This window comes from Styela clava, chromosome 1 (genome assembly GCF_964204865.1).
Source record: "Styela clava chromosome 1, kaStyClav1.hap1.2, whole genome shotgun sequence".
NCBI lineage: Eukaryota > Metazoa > Chordata > Ascidiacea > Stolidobranchia > Styelidae > Styela > Styela clava.
In genome coordinates this window covers 25,618,808-25,641,566 of record NC_135250.1, presented here as the reverse complement: position 1 = coordinate 25,641,566, position 22,759 = coordinate 25,618,808, and the positions used below count along the sequence as shown (strand labels likewise).

Sequence of the window (22,759 nt, the reverse complement as noted above, 5' to 3'; positions counted from 1 at the left end):
ATAAAAAACAATAAAAGTCATTTTGTAAAATGAAACTTTAAATGTGGGGCTAATGATTCAAAATGAAGAATTAAGTGCGGTCCGAATCAAATACTCGAAAGGTCCGGATTCGGACCGCGTTCCGCTAGTTGAGTAGCCCTGGTCTAAAACAAACCCAATATCTTAGTAAAACATTTTTATTTTTCAGACTAAAAAAGTGATGCTCTCCAACGGAGCCAGAGCACCCACTTTACCTTGGCACTTCGATTTTCCTCGTACTATCCTACAAAACACCTTGATAGCGTTAGCCTCCCAATTGGACCAAAAGTCAAGAATGCAAGGTTTGCACAATGCTGGTCTAGTATGGAAAAGAAATGGACCTTTGTGTGAATATTAGGTAACTTATGGAAACACAAGTATAGGCAACTTGTTACACAAACTTATATTATACAGACTGAGTTTATTCAAATATATTTTAATCTATATATATACGCAAGATTAAACCCATTAGGCTAATTATAAAAATTCTTCACTATTAAGATATATATGTGTGTGTGTAAAACTATTTTTATTATCAACTGCGATCAGAAAATTTGCGATATTAGCACCCACTTTATCATGCATTGGACACAAAGTAGACTTCAGATGGGTTTGTTATTGTGTTGTTGTTGTTGTTGTTAGAATTTATTTTACTGTTGTTACGAATAAAATCTTTTTTTTCTTCAACTACTAGGCCAATTGCATTGAAATATTCAGTGGTTTCCAGTGGTTCGCTAAAAGTTTATAACTTTTATTTATTTTAAAAATTTCTGTGGGCTTTGAGGGATTCGTTTTTGTGTGCGATGACGTCGTCAAAATAAACAATCGTGCAACCTTGTGGTGGTTTCGCGATCTGGTGGTCAGGCGGTCCCGGTAGTATAATGTGACAGAGTGCATACTCATACTACTTCGTTTTGGTCTTCGTTCCCATATATTTGATCATCGCATTCTGATTTTAATTATTGCGTTTAATGTGAACGCTTCAAAAAGGGACATTTCACCTGTAATGATACTTATACTAATGATAGGTGAAATATGAATAGGGTGAAACATCCCTGTTGTGAAATCGTAATATATATATATTACGAACTAATGGAGTACATATTGGAAGTTTTTTATTCGAACGTTTTGTGGATCGATGACTCCCATAATCAATTATGAAACCAAAAAAACTTTTATTCAAATGTCAGAATGATATTTCTTTCTTATATTGCTCAATAGAATGTTTCATTATCTAATATTATATATCATACACATTTATACAAATTAAAATACTGTGGGTTTGGTATTGCGTGCTATTGTGTAAATTCCTGGTCATTTTGTAAGATACCAATATAGGTCGGCACTTCGAATCAAATATTCGAGTTGAATCGAACAGTGAATTATTCGAATCAATTCGAACCAAAACCTCGCATTGCCGCCATCTTGATTTTGTTCTGTTCGCCATAGTTTGAGACAAAAACACACCAATTTTTTTTTATTGAAGCTACATTTTTAAAATTTAATCTTGACATCGGAATCTTTTCGTCCCAGTGAGTTATTGATAAACCTGCCGGTGGCGATAGCGATGTCTAAATTTTTATTTTTGAGGTAGTTTACGAGATAATTGGAATAAATTGTGAAAAAACTAGAAATTCCTCAACGATCAGCGCGTTTTTTATTGCCGTCATGAAAACGAAACATCAATCTGGGCTTTTGGCAAAACGCACAATACTAGGGTGACAGTATAAACCACGTGAGAAATTTTGACTAGACTGGCCCAGTAGTTTAGACGCTACAGAAAAACAGACAGAACGACCCTTTATAAGGGTCTCCTAGAGCGGAAATCTAAGACAATGTTTCTTATTGTGTGTGAGTACTTAGCGAACTGTACGAGTGATGGATTTTGTGTTTCCAGGAATTCATGTGTTAAGAGGAACCATTTCATAAAATAGTCACATACAATCTCCTAAGTATTCGCGATCCGATTCGGAAAAAAATATTCAATTCGATTCTGGAAACCAGGTATTCGAAAATATCTAGCCCTAGATGTCACTCTCGTTTGTTCCAAATAAAAATCTTGACATAAATTAGAGCTCGTCATTAAAAGCGCATCCCACACAGAAAAACTGTCAATATTAGTCATAAAGTTGTATGTTTTGTATTTTTATTCAACTTACGTCTTTGTTTGCAGTCAGAAACCCTGCGATGTCGGCACCCATTTCACACTTTGTTTTAATTAGACGTTGAATGTAAGCGGTTTCATTGGGGACATTGTACAATGGGGTGAAAAATCGTATTGTGGATAAACGAAGCACATATTTGTAAAAATTTCATTCGGACGTTGCGTGGATCTATGACTACTGCAAAAATAAGTTTCATGCTCACCAAAACCACAAAGAATGCGAATGGTGGCCAAATTCCACTCAATACCTAAATAAATAAAAAAAACTTTTGCGCATTGTGCGCTTAGGTTGAAATATTAAAACCTAATACGCGGTGTCGTGTAAATATTACAATTGAATTATAATATTATATTAAATATTATGAAAGCGTTACAACAGTCGAAGTCTCAACGTTGTTATTTTTTTTTACGAATGAACGATTTAACCTCCGAGCCTAAGTGACCGATTGTAAAGAGATTTTTGGAGATAAAAAGCGCAAAAAAATTACATAATTTGAATACGAACCAAGCAAAAGCTAATTCTTTACTAGCTTGCTCAATGACTATTGTTTCCGCAATAGAGTTCAATTAGGTGTTCAATTACGTGCAATAAAGCAAGGTCGTCTGGCAGTTGGTTAAATGCGGCATCGTTTTTTAGAACAATATGCTGTATTTTATCAAATATTCAAACACAATAACCTAATGAAGATATGTTCGATCTGTTTCTACATTCTTCTATTCAAACTTCCGAGAGGTTTAGATAAAAGGAATTACTTAGATGAGGAGTGTACAACCTTTATTACAGGAGGGCTAGGTAAAAGTAACTGGGTGAAGCCGCGGGCCGCATTTTTATTGAACATAGTCTTTCTGGTAGCTTCCGACACCAAGAATTGTTTCTTTTTGTTATTGATCGTACGGCAGTGTTAGGTGGTCCTTGCAGAAATGGTGAGTTAAAACGCATTAATTTTTAATAAACTGCTATCCAAATTTATTATCACACCGACTTTAAACGAATTCAGTGAGAAATACGTTTTTATAACATTGTGTAGTTCGCAACAGGATATTACTCGCTAGTTTTGCTAAGATGACTGCTATAGGCTACTACGCAATGAGATTGAAATTGCTCGCACTTTCCAGATTACCTAAACCAAAAACTCGTTTTTTTTGGGCGGAACATTGGCACTTCTCCGCGGGCCGCACATTTTTTCTTGCGGGCCGCATTTGGCCCGCGGGCCGTAGTTTGCACACCCCTGACTTAGGGGCCAATATTGCAAACTTTTTTATCTTAAAAAAATGTAAGATAAACTTAATTGTGGATAGTACGTTATCAGACATTTACGTTTTGAAATTAACGTTATCATGAATTGTTGAACATGTCGAAGATAAGTGTGATGCGATGTAGGATGTGTGCAAGCTGATGAAAGACGGAAGAAAACAGTTTCTACTTGGTTATGTTACTTGGTTTCATAACATCCGCGTATGATAACGATGACGAGCACATTCCCAGTGCTGTATTGGCTTTGATATAGAGGCAATGCTTTCGTATGGCATTGTGCTATCCCATAAGCTATAACTAATGAATACACACACAATCCATTATGACCGAGGAACGGTTTCCAGAAGTCAATTATATGCGAAAGTGATAGACTGACTCAGAGTATAGTTGAACCACTCATAAGAAAGACGTAATAATTTACGTGTATTTTTTATGATTGTATGTAGAGCAGGTTTCGAGAAAAGTTGGTAATTTAATAATAGTAACAGTTTGTAGTAGTGGAATTATTTTGAAATGCGAATGAAAGAACTTACGTATAAGTTGGGTAGTTATCACTGTATCAAAGTATTCTCGTGAAAAGATGTTTCAATGCTTTCGCTTCACACCATGTACATGCCCTGCAGACTCATAGATATTGGGGAAGAAGTATATTAAGGACAGTGCAGTCTTTAGCCAACAACTATCTATGATCAACATGAAAACCGAATATAGGATTGGGCGCATTGATGTAGTTGGGCATACTGGTGAAAAGACCTATCTACTGCTTCATAAAAAATTTATTCTTTCCACGTCTTTCGCCGTTATTCAAAATATTGCTTTAAGAATTGGAACTGTGATGTTTATCACGTCCATGTACTTGATTTGATTTGCCAATAACTAAGAAGATATATTATCCATTTTCATAGCTATATGTTTATTTTTTATACTAACATTAAATAACTAATATTTTGATCAGAAAGAGTTGAAAAATTGGAATTAGGGTGTAATATTTAAGTTGACCACAAATGTCAAAAACTGTGTCTTTCGAATAATGAAGATGAATCCTACTGTTTTGGTGATAATTGTCTCGATTATCATCACAAGTGCTTCAGCCCAAGGTTAGTTGAATATTGTATGAATAAACCCATTTGCTTTTTTCCTGTCCAATATTTTGTTTATGAATAGGTTTCTTTCTCTCGGACAAATGCAAATGTTCCTATAATATATGAGAAAACCTCAGCTCATATTCTTCAAATTTCATGTTAATAAATGAGAATTGTTATTTATTCAATTGTTCAAATCTGAATCTGATTACAATTCCAGATACCGTTGTGTTTCAGATCCCTGGAAGAAAGAATGTGTTGATGGGTTTGAACTGCTTTTCTTCAAACGACATAAAACTTACAACAGCGCCAAATATTCCTGTGAGGGATTGGGAGGCTACTTAGCTAAAGTTGATAATGAGAGAATGACGACAGTCATTAATTCAGCATTCGAGTGAGTTAAAAAGAAACTAATTTTTGATATCTTGGTGTTATTTAATATGTGAATTGTTCTATGTGTTGAATGAAACTTTAGCACTAAATAGATGAAATTAATTATCTCACTGTTATTTGTACCATCTCAATGTAGATTAAACACTTATTATATGCGTGAGTTGAAATAGGATATTGTTTGTACAGTGATGTACGAGAGCTAAAGATTTATTTTACTTATAGGAATTATGTTGAAGGATCGGGATAATTCCAAATATGTACTTCATTATTTTCACAATATAATCGTAAAATCAGCCTCACTATTTTGTTAATTTCTACACAGCAATTTATTTACCTTGGATATGCTGTATTGAAGCTAGTAGTTATTCGTAAAAAGAATGAAAGCAAGAATCAATGAAATTTTCATAGCTTACAAGTTCGTATATTTGAATAAACTTGAACGAAAACTGTCATACGCAATGAGTTTTTCACTAATTACTAATTAAACATATACATTCAAATTTGCAAATCTCACCTAAACACCAGAAATAACTGTGGATTAGGGCTGGGCATTTTCGAATACCTTGTGATTTCAGAATCGAATCGAATAATTTTTTTCGAATCGAATCTCGAATACTTGAAAATATATAATTGTAAGCGACTTTAATATATATAGTAATTGGTCCTCTCAACAAATGAATTACTGAAGACATAGAATAAATCACGCAGATAGATTACTGAGCGTTCACACAGAATAACAAACACGTTTTATCAATACCTCACTACAGAAAATAGTCATATGTTAGAATTTCGTTAAAAAAATATGACTCTAATGAGAAAAAAATTGGGGAATTCACCTCGACCATTAGCGGAAAGATAAAAACAAGATGGCGGCGATTCGGAATTTAGCTCTGAACCGATTCGAATAATTTACTATTCGATTCGATTCGAATATTCGATTCGAAATGCCCAGCCCTACTGTGGATTCAGCATTTTTTAATACTATTTTGCTTCCTCACACAAAGGCTATTTAGGTATCTTGGCGCGTCCATGGTATGTTTCAGCTCTTCTCTCAGTCGTTTTCTCAATTTTTAATCTATGGTTCCGTTATTTTCTTTAAAAAAACTGATAAGGTTTTTAAATTCTCAGCATACGAGGTGGTGATGACACTTTCTATATCGGTGGAAACGACATAGCTAACGAAGGAGATTGGAGGTGGCAGGATGGTACTGATGTGATCATGAAAGAAGAAACAGGATATCAAAACTGGTGTGTTTCTCAACATTATTTAAAAAAGTTACAAAAGAATTTAATAAACAATATATTTTCTGCGTGAAATAGTTTTCAGAACTTGTATACCACGCAGTATTCATTATTATCAATATTATAGTAAAGAGAAATACCACGGCAAAACTCCAATAATGCTATTTATTATCCGTCGTAGTCAAATTCATTTTGTCGGAGGTGAAATCCTGACAAACCTCACTAGCTATATGTTAGGGGCAATTGAATAAACTATGCCAAGCAAAAACTTAGTCTAATTTCATATGTAGTATATCAATACTTCCCCTGTTCGAAAAATATTTAGGAGCTATATCAGCGTAACAACTTGTCACTAACTATTTCTTAAATTAAATGCTTAGAGCCTGCATAATTTTTAGAATAATTAATTCGGCTTCTAAATTTATCAGGAAATGGAATCAACCAAACAATGTTGGCAATGAAGATTGTTTGGTAGTTGGAAGACAAACGTATGAGTGGGTTGATACATCTTGTGATGGAAACTTCTACTACATTTGCCAGAAAGGTAATATTCATTGATTTTTCTCCATTCGCTGATGACATTCCTTAACATAGATGGCTTTGGTTTGAGAATGGACTTGTATAAATCGTCCTCATAATCACCTTTACATGGGTTTTCTAGCTATGTAATAAATTAGTCTAATATTCTACAAGTGGTCTGCATATGCAAGCTTGCTCAATCGGAGATAATGGGAGCGTAACAAGTTGCATAGGTTCTATCTAAAGAAACAATAGAGCAAAACTCAAATAAATGCACACGAAGTTCAAACATAATATTTTGAAAACAATTCCACAAAACTCATACGATATTATGAAGGAAGCTTGGACTGTGGAAAAGCTATAGTACCCAGAACACTACAGTAACTACCGCACTGTCCCAGCAAAACTCAAATATATCAACTTCCTGACCAATAAGCTAGCACTTAAAATTAATGATCGTAAATTAAATATGAATTGAAATAGATTGTCAAATTAGGAATATACAATTGGAACTGATCAATACATATCACATGTACAAGTATACGATACAAGTATTGTTTTTCGGTGCCACTGAATGCTCATAATAGAATTATTGGGCTTCAATCACTTAATTCAAATTGTGTTACAAACAGAGTTGCGCTAACTACTTTCAATGTTCAGTGTTTCTGCTTGCATGAACCAAAGTAATCAACCTAGTTTTTTCTTATTCTAAACCAATTTGTGTTATTTACAGCTTCAAATTTCACACATTCTGCTTCAGTATTTCCAGGCCCGTTCGTTAGAATACAAACCATCAACGTACACCAGAAAAGGTGTTCTGCAACAAACTGCAGCGCTGCAATACAAGTTGAATGGCGCAAAGCATCTAACAAAGTATCAACCGAAAATACAAGTAGAGTTTATCAAACGATACAAAATGGATCAGCAACATTAAATCTTCAACACGCAAATATTGCAGATGCGGGATCCTATAGTTGTCGTTATCAAATTGGCCAAACCTGGAAAGCTACGACTGAATCATATGGAGGTGAATAAAAATACCGAACTCTGCTTAATTTTGTAATCTCTGTCAGCTAATCTAACTTTATTTACTTTGTCAGTGGATGGAAATCCCACAATCCATCAAATATCCAATAACGTCTGCAACTCTAACTTGATCATCTCATGGCAACCACATTTAAATGCTGTTGGATTCCCACACAAGTATGTTTATCTTTATGAATAATTTGATATATCCACAAGATTTAGTTTATGAGCCATCTTTTACACGGAACAGGCCTATAGACAAATCTGATTGAATACTCGCTTTGACAACTATGTTATAAAGTCATTTGAGAAAACGGCTAAAGCTGCTCGATTTACATTGTTAAATTTACTAAAGGTATTACTAAAAGTCAAAACGTAAATCTGTCATGCTGGTCACGACCCAATTCCATTACGCATATTGCTACCCGTTGTTACTTGCATTAATGCCAGCGTAAACTAACATCTGTTTTACAGGATAGAAGTAAGTCCGACCTCAGGCGGATCAACAAGATGGGTGGATTCACCAACATCTGAGAAACAGTCAACCACAATAACCAGTTTCTCGCCAATCACAACCTATACAATCAAAGTAAGCATTTACGATTCATTATATTGTTCACATCGATTGTTCCGCACTTATTTTATGCGAATATTTGTGGACGAAGGTCTCTCTTCTCAAGATCGCCTTTACCTGTAAAGCTAAATTAGTTTTCTGCCCCTTTTTTTATACTTTTGTTATTAAAATGCCTATATAAATTACTTTTGTCAGATAACTGCATGTGTAACAAAAGATAACTGTCCAACCAAATATTCTACTTTCCGAAACGTAACAACAGGGGGAGCAAAGTTATCTGCAGAATCGTCGTCTATTATACAATACAAGAATACACAAACTTGCGTCATCTCTTGGATCTTATCCAACAAGACAGAGACTAGTGATTCATATACTGTGGTGGGATTATATTTTTATTTTGACTCAAATTATTCGAAACACACAGCTTTGGTTGAAGATATGTCAATTGAATTTAGAATCCATACGTGTATCATGACGTCCACATTGAGTCGTGAAGTTTAATTGTTTATACCCACGATCGTAGATCTGCTTTGGTCCGCTGATATAAATTGCACATTTTCTTTTGTTTATTAGTAATTTATATTCAATTCATATTCCACTCAGCTGGAAGGTTTTACGTTATCTTCAACATCCTTATTTGGCATCAATTTTCAGAGCATTTTTAGTGACTTTCGGATGTAATTACTTATCTCATGATTAATAGGAACTGAATCTAACTTCAACCCTGGCTTCCTCACGAGATTCAAACTTGAAGACAGACATGAAACTTATAAACGTGACGTCATCATCTGTGTATTCGTTTCAACCAGAATCAAATCGTAACTATTCCGCTTCAATCAAAATATTCAGTTGTGCTGGATTTGGTCAAGTTTTATCTGTTACTGGCAGTTGTCTCGGAAAACCTAGAGGTATATTCAGAATTCAATGTTTGTGAATTCAATTTTGTAATCACTAATCTACTCAACAACTCTAATTGAACCAAGATATGCGAAGTTGTGTAAGTCATTGCGTTCTAAATATGTATCAATTTTCAAATTGAAACGATAATTTGACAATTTGCAGAACGCAGTTTGCAGCAAAAGCGTAAATAATAATGCAAAAATCAAGGATATCGTAAGGCCTTTGACTAAATACTGTCTTGTATTTTAGCTCCCACAAAGGTTTTTCCACCTGATAGTTTTGAAGATAACCTAGTTAGCAGCGTATGTGGATTTGAAAAACTCGGAATACAAGCACCAGATGAGACTAATGGCCTTGTCAGGTAAGCTAAATGCAACAGAGTAGAAAATAATATATCGACAATATAGATAGTACATTCATCTTCCTATTAGCCTGAAAAAAAAAATCAACTGAGCCTGCTCATATATCATATTGGGTATATTATTCCTCTCCTGTACCAATATAATCACTCGGCCTATTAGACACGAAAGTTCTGATTAATTTTGATTAGTATCATTTTACAATATGAACTTTATTACTCAACAAAACAAGATGTCGGTACAATTTCTGGTATTGTATAATCTATAATCTATTGATTTACAGTTGCATATTCGTACTTGTACGCACAAATTTGAAGGAACACGACGTGGCCTTCTCCTTGACTGACATGATAAATATTAACAACACAGTGAGCGGTGATAAGTACATTGCTAAAGCAATACCTGTTTCAAGGTTGTAAATAGTTTTTATTTCTAGAAAATTATATTACGTGATTATTTAATTCGGCGTTTTAGTTAAACATGATTTGTAGAATTTGCCTGAAATATGAAACATAAGAAAATTATTGAAAGTTTATTGGCGATATTAAGATTAACTAATCGGATAAAAGATTTATTCGCAATCGGTACCAGGACAATGTAGGTATTACGTAATATATCAGGACAACGGCGATATTTCGGTATAAATTTATAAGATTTTTGACGTTGATTTTTTCTAAAAACTATAACGAAACGCATTGTACTACAAATACTTTACTCCAATACTTTTCGGCTATAGTATGGGCATACAACACACATGCAAGAAGATACTTTGATACTGCATATGTTCGTACCCCCATAGATGTATTTTGAAGAGTTTCAATGTGTATATTCCTGTATGCGTCGTTGCAACGCGATTTTTCTATTGTCTCGAGCAGCAGCGGTATTTCCTGCATAACATATCATATTCTATTTTACATTGAATAAAATATTTTAGCATGAACGGTAAGCGAATGAATATTACACTCGGTGATGAATCAATGACAACATGTACCGTAATAAATACCGAAAAAGCAGGGATACAAAATGAAGAAAGTTCTGGAAAAGAAATTTTATTCACAGGAAGGAACAAAAAATTAGATAAAAAGATGTTCAGGTATTCTATATATATCTTATAGTCCGGCAGAATCGGGCCTTAACATTGTTTTGGGACATAAAGTTTTTTTTATTGTTTAGATATATTGTATATGACTATATAATGATACCCAGGTGGGTGTGGAGTATATAATGTTGAGCAATTTTTTTTAAGTGGATTTAAAGTATTCGGTCCAAGATGACGCACATCCTGAATCTTAACCTGGTAAACATAAAATGTTCAGGTTGTGCCCATCTTGGTATGAATACTTCAGGAGCGCCTTTTTGTTAAAAACAATTTACATGGTTTACATGGTTTAGTTTTGCATACATAGTAACATTGAATCTCCTTACAATGTCAGAAATTCAATTTTAGTAGAATAAATGGTAGTTTATTCCACTAATACAAGCCAAGATCCATCGACAGCATCTAGCCACTTTCTATTGCGTTGCCGCGCGCATTTCGTTTTCCGAGTTTAAGCTTAGGGACTCGGAAAATATTTTATTAGTTGAATTGAATTGGGATATTTGACCTCGTCTTTCACTCCGAACAAGGCCATGTAAAACCATCCACCTGTATCTAAAGGTGTGTAACGTGTTTTCTTTTGGAAGAACCGCAACCTTTCAGTGCTGCATTGACTTCGGCAAAATTAATATATCCTTGTGGAGATAGAAGGTATGCGTATGCGAAACCGAGATAAGCACCTGTTATGCCAACATAGTTGAGTCAAACGTTTTGAATACTAGTACATCACACACATTTTCTTGCGTGCTTCGGTTGTACGTAGTAACGCGCACATTTTTGCGCACATGCATCAAATTCCACTTGATTATTGAGCTATAGGTTTTTGACGAGCTTTTGTGTATGATTTCATTCCATAGAATTTGTATGCTGTTTTAAAGAATACCAGTTTCAGCTTTTTCATTCATTTAAACCGCGTGTTGGAAGTAAGTAAACACAGTAAGTAAGAAAGTAAGTAAACACAATTGGTTTCCAACATCCTTAAATCGGTGATGCCAGTAAATCTTTAATACAAAAAGATCAGTAACATCTGCAATAAAAACAGCAGTACCCACTCAAATGACAGCTGGGGAATGGATACTCTTAGTATCTGCTCCATCGCGTGCCTCTTACAGCCTTACCAGTTTACATGAGTGAGTGCCAATTGGTATCTAGGCTCAGCCAGAGACAAAAAGTTTCGGACTGCAGTTGGCGTGACGAAATATTTTTGAATATATATATCAACCATAAAGATTATTAGATTGCATAAAACTGAAAATTCCGCCTTATATGTCTTTTCCTATTGCACTATTCCTTTACTGATATTCGATGATATGACGCTCATCTGACATAGTTCCTAAAGTGTGTAGATGGGAATGCGAGAATATATTATATATAAGAATTGCTAAGATTGGTTTGCAATGCGATGAAATCCCATCTTGCCCTTTCTGCCTCTCGCAATTGCTGCGTATACTTATCGGGGAAGTTCTGTGTCGTGGTTATCAAATGAAAAAAAAACATGGGAGTATTTTTTCTAATTCTCTACTACTATCAAACCTTGACATTTTGTGAAAACTTTTTTCCATGTAACCTTTTTTTAAAACATCCCCAACAACCACAATTAATTCTGTTAAACTTCCGACACAAACACATAAAATCATCAACAGATGCATATCACCAAGTAAATATTGCTGAATTGATCATTATTCTACCATTTTTCATGTAATTCTTCTTGGTAAACCTGTTATCTATCGTAAATACAGCACATTTGACAATGTTGTAGTGTGACTTTTTGGGCCTCTTATTTTTGATATTTGTAGTTAGAGCTCTTGGGGCTCTGTCAAACAAAGTTACATACAAAATATTGGTTGTAAATTGCAAAACATGATCATGTTGTTGGAATAACTTGGCATTTTACCACCCGTATATCATTCATTGTTGAGAATAATAATGAAATCATAAAATTTAAAAATCCGTTTCCGTGAAATTTTTGTTGTAGCTGAATTCCAGGGACAGCATGACAACAGGCAAGACAAGAGAAGCACGGTCGCCTCTTTTAGTTCATGACAGGGTTTCTCAAAAAGGGACCCCGTCCTCCTTGGAGGCCGCTGATCGGTTATCTGGGAGCACGAACAAACAGATGGAAATGCGAATATATAATAACAATGTCTTTTTATAGAAGAGAAGAAGCAAAAGTGTTGAGAGTCTTTGGTAGTTTCAAAATCATTGGCATGGAACATAAGAATGAACTACATTCTTTCCCAGGGATATACTATAAAATGTAGCAATTTTCTCATTCTTGTTCTAGTGATATCATTATCTTTCACTGCGTCGACGTGATCATCCCGCTGCATAACAATTATTGCTAACAAATAATTGACTGTTATCCACCGGGTGTATATCTACTTGAACCACCGGCGACTGCATTAGCAGGCTTGTATTGTTAATTGCAACAAAAAATAGTACTCTTTATTTTACGCGTATGTTTTGACAGTATTTCCATATACTGCATATGGGTCGCGACCCAAGCTGGGCTCAACAAATACCTAAAAGTTATTGATTTTATTTCCTCGTAAATTTGGTGCTTGCGTAGTTTGTGCACCAAGATTGCGCACAACCTGAACATAGTATTGTAACAGGTTATGCTCCAGGTTGTGCGTCATTATGATGCTTAGGTTTGACGAAAAACACTAATACAAATATCGAGCCGTAAAAAAAATTGCTCGAGGCTGCAAACTCCACACCCATGTAGAAATGATGGGCAATGATGAATGACCCCAAAATGAATAATCACAAATAAAAAAAAACTTTATGTCTGAAATCAAACTTGGGCCAAAAAGGTCCCCTTATCTGCCGGACTATTTGGGTTATATAGATCATCATAGACTTTTAATTTTTTAATTGGAAGTTTTGGTAATAATATAATGCTATTTCAAAACCGACAGACAGTAAAGATATATGTTAACGTCAAATTAGATTGATTTACTTATTTAATGGTGCTATCAAATCAAATATAATATATACGTATTTCATTTGAGAAATTTATTTTTGCAATGCATAATATAACTTATTTTACTTCAGTGTCTCAATAGTTTATTCCACGCCCTCTGGTGACCAAATACATGTCAGTCGAAGCCCCTCTCTAACGTTGAAACAAGGTGAACAAGAAACAACTGCTAAGAACAATACCGGTAAGAATAACAAATATTCAGATTTGGTTAATTCAAAGCCAGATTATGAAAAAAATTAGTAAACTTCAAACAACACAACATAACAGGCAAACAGTTTTGAGAATTAAAAGAAGAATAAAGTGTTCTTTTATCGTGAACGTTATATACTATCTTTGTAATTCTAGAGATGATGTTGCTAATTTTAATAAAACTCTAATCCCAAAATCTTTAAATATCAACGGGAAATCAGAGTGACGTATTTGTTTTAGAAAAAGGAGCGTTCGAGTTCAACATCATCAGTTTTGTGATTGGTTTTCTCATTCCTTTCGTCTTCTTGGTCGTCTCTGTCTGGATCATATACAAAATGAAGAAAGAAATAAAGAATTTGGAGGAAAAGGCAGAAGTAAAAGAACACAATTACGAAACTATAAAAGAAAAAGGTAGTGAGAAATAATCAGAACTGATGTATAAAATAATATTCCCATAAAATCAAATTCGAAGTGTCATTCAAAGTGTATAAACACAACAGAATACGGTCACAATAAAAGTTGTAACTCCACTTCAATGATAAACACATGCCATCAATGTTGATGGGATAGAAAACGTTTATCAATCAATACAGGTTCTAATAGTGGGGCAATACAATTTGTATATCTCGAGTTCATACAAAATTGGAATGCCATCGCAAACAAAAAATGAATAAAATTAACGCCCTACTAGGAGTCACGCCCATACGATTACTGAAAATCTGAAAGAGATTGTCTGTGAACAAACCTTCTATGAACTGAAGGAAAAAAACTGTGATATTTTATTTCAAAAATTATTATTTCAACACACTGTCTACCACAGGTTTACATAGATCTGATTTCTTTCTATCAAGATAAGCATTTTAAATCTATTTTTTTTGTTCTGTTGTTGATAATTTCCTTCTTTCAATTAATTAGCAACTCCTTCCAACAATCCAGCTTCACAACCATCATATTCAAATGTCTTGCAAGAAACTGCCGGATACGAACAACCACTTCCTGCAAAAACTAAGCAAACACAAGTGGAGTCAGCTTACGAACAACTATCATCATCAAATGTCCTGCAAGAAACTGCCGGTTACGAACAAGGTTTGCCTGCGACAACTAAGAAAACACAAGTGGAGTCAGCTTACGAACAACCATCTTCATCAAATGTCCTGCAAGAAACTGCCGGTTACGAACAAGCTCTGCCTGCGACAACTAAGCAAACACAAGTGGAAACAGCTTACGAATCTTACAACGCCTGATGAATTTCAGCTGAGCAGTAACTATCAGCAAATTACAAAATGTAAAAAATTCAAAATAGTTGTTCATTGACGAAACACTAGGTATACTTGTTACATATAATCTCGTTATTATTGAAGTAGTCAGTCAAGTTGGTATCGATTGTCATCTCTATCTCATAGCCGGAACAGAGCAATCAGCAGTATCTATTCACTTTTTCACCCAGAGTGTAATCAGCTCTGTAGGTCATGTCGCGAACATGTATATTCCAGCATGCATTCTTGTAAACGACTTGTAGTTCGGGTTAAGTCTGTGTAATATAATACAGCAATAAAAATCCGAAACCTTTCTTGAGAAGTTCACTCATTTTTTCTTGCTCGTTATAATTTCCATGCCCGACAACTAATACGCATATACAATAAAATAGGAAAGTTTTATAGTGTCATTTCCAAGAATGAATAAATTCTTCTTGTTGACTAAAAATAGAAAACAAAAATGAAAGAATGCTTCTTTCGACTAAAAATAGTCCGTTATTCTTATAGTAGTAATTGGATGTTATGTCTGAAATGCACGCATTTCATCGGACATGGGATTTCCCCTGGTACGTAATGCGCCTGTCTGTAATTTTGCAAATCGTCACCAGTTGAGGCTAGAGATTTTTATTTACCAGGTCCTGCAAATGCCTCAAGCTAAACCATGTGGTGTTTAATTCTATTGTTTTTTGCATTTTCACTAGACATTTTTGTTTCGCATTTTAATTAATTATGAGTATCGCTGACTCGATGATGATCTATCCGTCTATCGTAAGTTTCTAAATTTTTATTGTATTTTCTCAGAAAAGGAAATTCTGACTTTAAAGAGTGTTTCACATTACTGCGACATTTTGTTTACTTTGTTGATTTCTTTATTTTTATTTGTAAATGTTGCTGCTTTATTTGTACAGACCTATTATTATAATCGTATTAGATCGAGCAAAAGTTAATATCACTTGAACATCCAGCACCGATACCTCTAATTTCCATTGACGAACAATATTGTGCTTGGAAATACTTGTGACTGAGACATATATATACGTTTTCAAGAAGTATAAATAGAGTAAGCAGTTGAAAAGATCGCAAATTCAGATTTGAGTTTGTTACTTATTTTAAATTTCCGGGAAGTTGACCATGTGTAATTAAATAAAGGTAAAAACTTACATATTGCAAACGTTTCTCACGAACGTACTCAGAGAAGTTTATATGGAAATTAAGTCTTGATATATTAAAAAATCTCCTCTATTCAGATGTATAGATGTTGGTGCGTTTAAATGTGAAAATATTTTTACTGTCTACTGCAATCAGGAAACATGTGACATGCACAAGCATTTTGCTATTCATAAGTTACACCAAATGAAAACTGTTTTAAGATATATAGCAAAATTTGAGCAGGGTCGTGTAAAACCTCTATGTGCTCTATATGTGATCTTTCACATTTTGTAAATATACGTGGAAAAGGTAAAATAACAGATAAACAATATTTGACAAACTCGTTTTACAACAATCTTAAAAATCTCACACATTATCTTTTATGAAACTAAAATATATTTTATTTCTGCTCTGCATTAAATTTTTATTTGTTCATTATATTGCTCAACAATATGATTTTGACATCTAATATTAAATGTGTATATACAGATTAAATACGGTTGGTTTAGCAATGCATGTCTTATGTACAAAAGTGACTCAATGAATTGTGGGTGTGAACTTATAATCATTTTACGAGGTGTCACTACTGTTCGTACAGTTTCGACATGCAGTAACCAAAATACATAAGAAGCTTGTAGTTTCGTGAATAACAGTAATTTTCGGTTTGACACAAATAACTAGCAACGTTGTAAATAATATATAAATGTTGCTTCACCTGGTAGTAATAGACAAGATAGCGTTGAGATTTGATGCTGGTATCAGACTGAGCTTTTCATTTCCGATGATATAGATGGCGGGACTGGTCCAATTCTTGGTAGCTTGATCAAGTCACTAACAAAAAACACAAACTTTGTTAAACGAGGAATGGGCCAGAAATAAACACGCAAAAAATACGCGAATGTATTGAACGTTCAGGCTGTTGTAGGCTACTTTTAAAATACTTAAGCTGATAATGATCTATTCAATCTGATACAAATACAATTTGACAAAGTAACGACTAACGAGAATAGTCGGAAGCCACGAATAACTTAACTGATTTGGCATTGGTTTAAAAGAAGCAAAATACAAACTTTAATCGAAGCTATGTTGGTAAATTATGTGCACAGACACTTATAAAAGCAATTCACAGGAAACACACCAATCACGCGTGTACAGGTCTGTAATTGATGAGGCCAATACCGATATTCTTAAAACGCACACAGAACAAAACAATACCACGCCATTAAAAAAATGTTAAAAACGTTGCGAATTGGCATGGTCAAATTATAAGACCATAAAACTGTTTATGCATATATAATACCAAAGATATTGTTTGAGTTGTCATTCAATATATAGGTAGATTTTGCAGTACCGATAAAAACTTTTACTGTAGGCCTATCTGCTGTTAGTTGAATTTCAATTACTTTTCTTCATAAACCTGATTCATTATATTTCGATTCTGTCATGCTGCCTTAACGTCCTTTTCATCTTTACATCATCTGTAGGCTCCTTATTGCTATTCATTCAATGCCAGCGAATTGTTTCATTATGCACTCGGCGATTTTTCGGCGTACTTATCCACAGTTTAACTTTATGCTTTTGGAATGAATTACTACCTATCTTGCTAAGTATTACAACGGCGATTGCTAAGCTTGCACTGCACCACAGGTTAAAACGTGAACAAGCCAGTACAGCAGTACCGTTGTCACTCCTCAACACCAGTTCCGACTAGAATGCAACTCAGCAAAAAATCAATTCTTGATCATTGGCGGAACGAAAGTTAGAATTGAGCATATTGAACCCATTCCATTATTGATCGGCAAACAATTTTCTCGTATTTATAAATTTGAATTTTAAATGATGAGAGGTGAAGTAAGATATCAAAACTGATTTGGTCCTCAACTATATTTAAAAAAATTGAAAAAAAAAAAATTTCTCCGTAAATTATTTTTCATAACTTTTATGTCGTGTGTAGCAAAGTGTAGCGAAGTCAACGGCTAGCGAGACTTCAATAATGCCATTGTCTGTCGTAGGGGAATTCCTTCTTTTGGTTTACTGGTTAATACTAGTCACCAATTGGACCAACTATCTTAAGCTAAAATCTACTTCATTTTTACATATGCAGTATGTAAATACTTTGACTGTTTAGAGAATAATTTGGTTGGTTGGTGTTGGTATATATTAATATCCAACTTCACCTATCATGATCACATCAGTACCATCCTGCCATTTCCAATTCCAGTTATGTCGTTTCACTAATATGAATGGTGTTTTCATCACCTTATAGGCTTAGAATATATAAACCATATAATTTTATTTTTATTTTGAAGTAAAGACCACAGCTTTCAATTTACCTCGTAAAGAGTACTGACTAAAAAGTTGAGACTATAGACGTATTAAGATAACATAATAGCCTTTGCGTGATAAAGCAAAGTACTATTGAAAAATGTTGATAAAGCCAGATAGCCTATAAAGAATATAATCCGCAGGCAGGTTACTAATAATAACTAATAATTACTATAAAATCAATTATGTATAAAACAGTTTTTGTATATTTAGGCTATATATTTGTTTGAATATATAAACTTGTGAGCTTTGAAAATTCCTTTGATTTTTGACTCATTATATAGGGTGTCCATAAAGTCTTAACATTTTTCAAATTGCAAGAGGGAATTCATCGATGCCCCACTTTATTTTGGCCCTCACAGATGTATTAAATGAAGTAAAAATACTTAAGATATAAACTGGCTTCATAACAAAAATTGAAATTGTAAAGGTACTTTATGGACACTCTGTATATATTGGCGACACACTAATAAGGTAAAGTAATAATCCAAGGTAATAACATCAACGTAATAAGACACATTTGCTTTTTCCAGTAAAAGTACGAGAATGATTTACATAATAGGGATATTTGCAGCGTCAGCGAAGGTTCAGAATTGAATGATGATTTTTCATATTAAGAATCAGAATTAATGGATCTATTACACAAAAAATCACGAATTGACGAAGTTGTTACGATAAATATATAAATATTAAGAGTTGCGAATGACGGATTGTTTAGCTATGGAGCTAACAACACCCTTAGATGTAATAAAAACTAAAATAAAATAAAAAAGAAATAACAAAGGCGAATGAATATGCAATAAACAATAAAAATAAGTATCACGTGGTTTCGCTAAATACTCACTTACATAACCAAGTGATTTGAAAACGTCTAGTAAAGATTTGTAAGATTAAGGAAGGATGTGAACCAAGATGGCGGTCACCGGAACTTAGTATATGTACCAGGTTAGAGTTAAGCCTTAATTTTAGATACAAATACTACGGGAGTCACTTGGCTAGTCCTTGAACTCGCAATAGAACTAAAATATGGAAAATTGGAATAAAATTACACATGCGGCACACATACTACGTTCCGGTGTCCGCCATCTTAGTACGCAAACTTCGAGAGAACCAGATTAAGACATCTATATCAGGAGAAAAACCCTGGCCGACGAAATATGGGCATTTTGGGCATATCATCGAATTACTACGTGACTGTTTTCTAAGTCAATTTTCTTCATATTCGAAAATGAGAATACGTGCCGTATGATATTAGTATATTCATATCAGCTTCAGAGAAATTGGATGGAAATTGATAATTGAGTCGACTTGTAAGAATTTTAATCCATTGACACCATCACGATTTAAATATATTCTAACCAACAGCTAAGACATTGTTTGTTACAAATTCACCAAGTGTTTTATGAAGACCAACTTTTTTTCTTTCTATAATATGCGAATAGATATTGAGTTTATTAGGCGTTATAAGTTTCGTAAGCTGATTCCCCTTGTGCTTGGATAGTTGTGGCACGAAAAGCTTGTTCGTTTTCGGTAGTTTTTTGCAGTACATTCAAATACAACTGGTTGTTGGAAGGAGTTGCTAATTGGTTGAGAAACAAATTTAAATAAAAATTTCAATAAGATTTATAATATTGGTGTAATGGGCTAATATTAGACCAATCCATTTTAAATTTCAGTAATTCAAGATGAACATGTCTCTCAGAAATACATTTATATTTGTTTTATTATGCAAATTTTTTGGGGGCTTTTCAAAATTGCATATCTCCGGGTATAATATTTGTACATCAATATCTTCCTAAACTTTTACATCTTACTAAAATTCATTCTATGTAATTATAAATAAATTGGAGATAAAAATTTGATCCCGAACATATTCTGTTGTGTTTACAATATGAGTAAATATTATTTTTTGTTTTGAATACCCATAAAACTATTTGGGTATATAGGAACAATATTTTATCCAGGGAATAATGCTTTTCTGATCAACATTAATTCTAAGAGTACCTTTTCATTTTATAGTTTCGTAATTGTGTTCTTTTGCTTTAACATCTTCCTCCAGATTCTTTATTTTCTCCTTCAATTTGTATATGACCCCGACAGAGACGACCAAGAAGAAAAATGGAATAAGACAACCGATCACGAAACTGACGATGTTGAACTCGAATGAATTTTATTATAAAAAAAAAAAAAATATTACTAATAATTCCAAATGATCTTAAAGGGCTTTTGGTTCAATAAATATTGATAGAATGGACAAAAATCACAATCTTCAAAGATAATCGCACGATCTTTATTTCCAAAACATCAAAAATAGCGAAAGATGCTTTCGATAAAATAACGCTTGATCTTCAAGCCAATGTTTTGCCAAGTTATATTTTCCTGGAAAATTCTCAGAACTATTCCCTCGCAATAGTTTGACCTAAACCGCGTTCAGCTTACATTCTCAATATTTTCTTGTGACCTGAGTCAGCTAACTTTTTTTTTATCTCAATCTATTGACCTAGACCAAACTTCTCTATTACACTTGGCTGAAGTATAGAATAGTCTTCCTTACCCTCATCGTCTATAGCAGCGCTGTTCAGAATAATTGAGGGACTTTGTTTGAAAAATATTTGGTCGCCAGATGACGTCGAACAAACGATTGAGATGCTGAAGCAAGATAAGTTATCTTATACATTATAACAAAATGATAAAGTATATATTAAAGAATATATACTTATATACATTTATACATTAAATAAGGAATTAAGTAAAAAATTTAATTTTGCGTCAAGAAATATCTTTACATTCTTAATGTTTTTTTACTAAGAGTTATTGATTGCATTTATGCTAAAACTTTCAATTGAAGCATGTGTTTGAAGAAGTATAGATTATAAATATCTACCTGAATATCTCTTTATCTAGTTTTTTATTTTTTCCCGTAAATAAAATTTCTTTTCCAGAAGATTTTTCCTTTTGTATCCCTGACTTTTCGGTGTTTATCACATCACACGTTGTCATTGATTCTTCACCGAGTGTAATATTCATTCGTTTCCCATTCATGCTAAAATATCCAATGGCGATTACACAATAATCTGTTATACAGAATTACCGATGCTACTCAAAATATTGTAAGCATTGAATATTAATAACGCATAGCAGTTCACACGGACAAAAAATGTGATTTTCAAGCGAACGGCGTAAATATGCGTAGCATAAAAAAGTCAAATTCATTTAGTTCCGATGATATATTTCGGTATGACCTTTAAACAAAATCTCATATCATAATATATAACATCCGTCACCTGAATTTGACAAATATCATTTACATGAAATCACATAATCAACTCAAATAACAATGTAGAATATTTGAAAAAATAAATACTTCTAACCTTTTCACAGATATTGCTTTAGCAATATATTCATCTCCATCCACTGTATTGTTAAGTTTTATCATGTCAGTCGAAGAAAGTACGTCATCAGATGTCTTCAAAGTTTTGTGAACGAGTACAAATATGCAACTGTAAACAAATAAATTAAGCACAAATAGTAAAAGTGGAATATCTGCTGAAGATGTCGAAATTGTGACAATATACGTGTTATGACTGTCTGTAGTTTTGCAAATCGTCACTAGTTGACGCTAGAGGTTTTTATTCGCCAGGTTCTGCAAATGCTTTAAGCGATACTGTGTGGTGTTTTAATATATTGTTTGTCGAATTTTCACCTGCCCTCTTTATTTCGCTTTTTAAATATCATAGGGAATTGATAATGAGCAATCCGTCCTTCGTGAGTTTCTATATTTTTAATGCTTTTTTACAGAAAAGGGAATTTTGACATCAAAGAGTGTTTCACATTACCACGACACTTTGTTTTCTTTGTTGATTTCTCTTTTTTAATATTTCTAAATGTTGCTGATATATTTGTACAGATATAAGTAATATAAACTTATTATGAAGAGCAATAAGTTAATATCACTTGAACATCCAGCACCGATACCTCTAATTTCTAGTGAAGAACAATATTGTGCTTGGAATTACTTGTATCTGAGACATATACGTTTTCAAAAAGTATAAATAGAGTGATTAGTTGAAATGATCGCAAATGCAGTTTTGGTCTCGTCAGTTATTTCAAATCTTCGGGAAGCCGGCCATGTATAATAACAGAATGCCAAAAACTTTCGCATTGCAAACTTTTCTCTCGAACGTACCCAGATTGTAATTGATGTAAAAATTAACCATCGTTTGATT

The 22,759-nt window shown here is 33.6% G+C and overlaps 1 protein-coding gene across 3 annotated transcripts in view; it reads left to right on the top strand.

Moving 5' to 3' along the window:
* The first annotated feature begins 4,379 nt into the window (after positions 1–4,379).
* The window catches only part of LOC120335095 (uncharacterized), a 30,426-nt gene continuing 12,046 nt past the window's right edge, over positions 4,380–22,759 (top strand). Inside the window, exons 1-15 of one of the 3 annotated variants that reach the window (XM_078112700.1) lie at positions 4,380–4,534; positions 4,757–4,913; positions 6,041–6,160; positions 6,583–6,698; positions 7,434–7,700; positions 7,774–7,876; positions 8,174–8,288; positions 8,469–8,651; positions 8,977–9,181; positions 9,423–9,534; positions 9,816–9,944; positions 10,467–10,625; positions 13,686–13,795; positions 14,044–14,214; positions 14,719–16,611. In XM_078112700.1, coding sequence (XP_077968826.1) covers positions 4,468–4,534; positions 4,757–4,913; positions 6,041–6,160; positions 6,583–6,698; positions 7,434–7,700; positions 7,774–7,876; positions 8,174–8,288; positions 8,469–8,651; positions 8,977–9,181; positions 9,423–9,534; positions 9,816–9,944; positions 10,467–10,625; positions 13,686–13,795; positions 14,044–14,214; positions 14,719–15,047 — 2,343 coding nt within the window. In that variant the 5' untranslated portion in view covers positions 4,380–4,467 and the 3' untranslated portion in view covers positions 15,048–16,611. Of the gene's footprint in view, positions 4,535–4,756; positions 4,914–6,040; positions 6,161–6,582; positions 6,699–7,433; positions 7,701–7,773; positions 7,877–8,173; positions 8,289–8,468; positions 8,652–8,976; positions 9,182–9,422; positions 9,535–9,815; positions 9,945–10,466; positions 10,626–13,685; positions 13,796–14,043; positions 14,215–14,718; positions 16,612–22,759 lie in introns of those variants that run through there. The other 2 variants (XM_078112705.1, XM_078112696.1) reach the window with 2 other exon arrangements.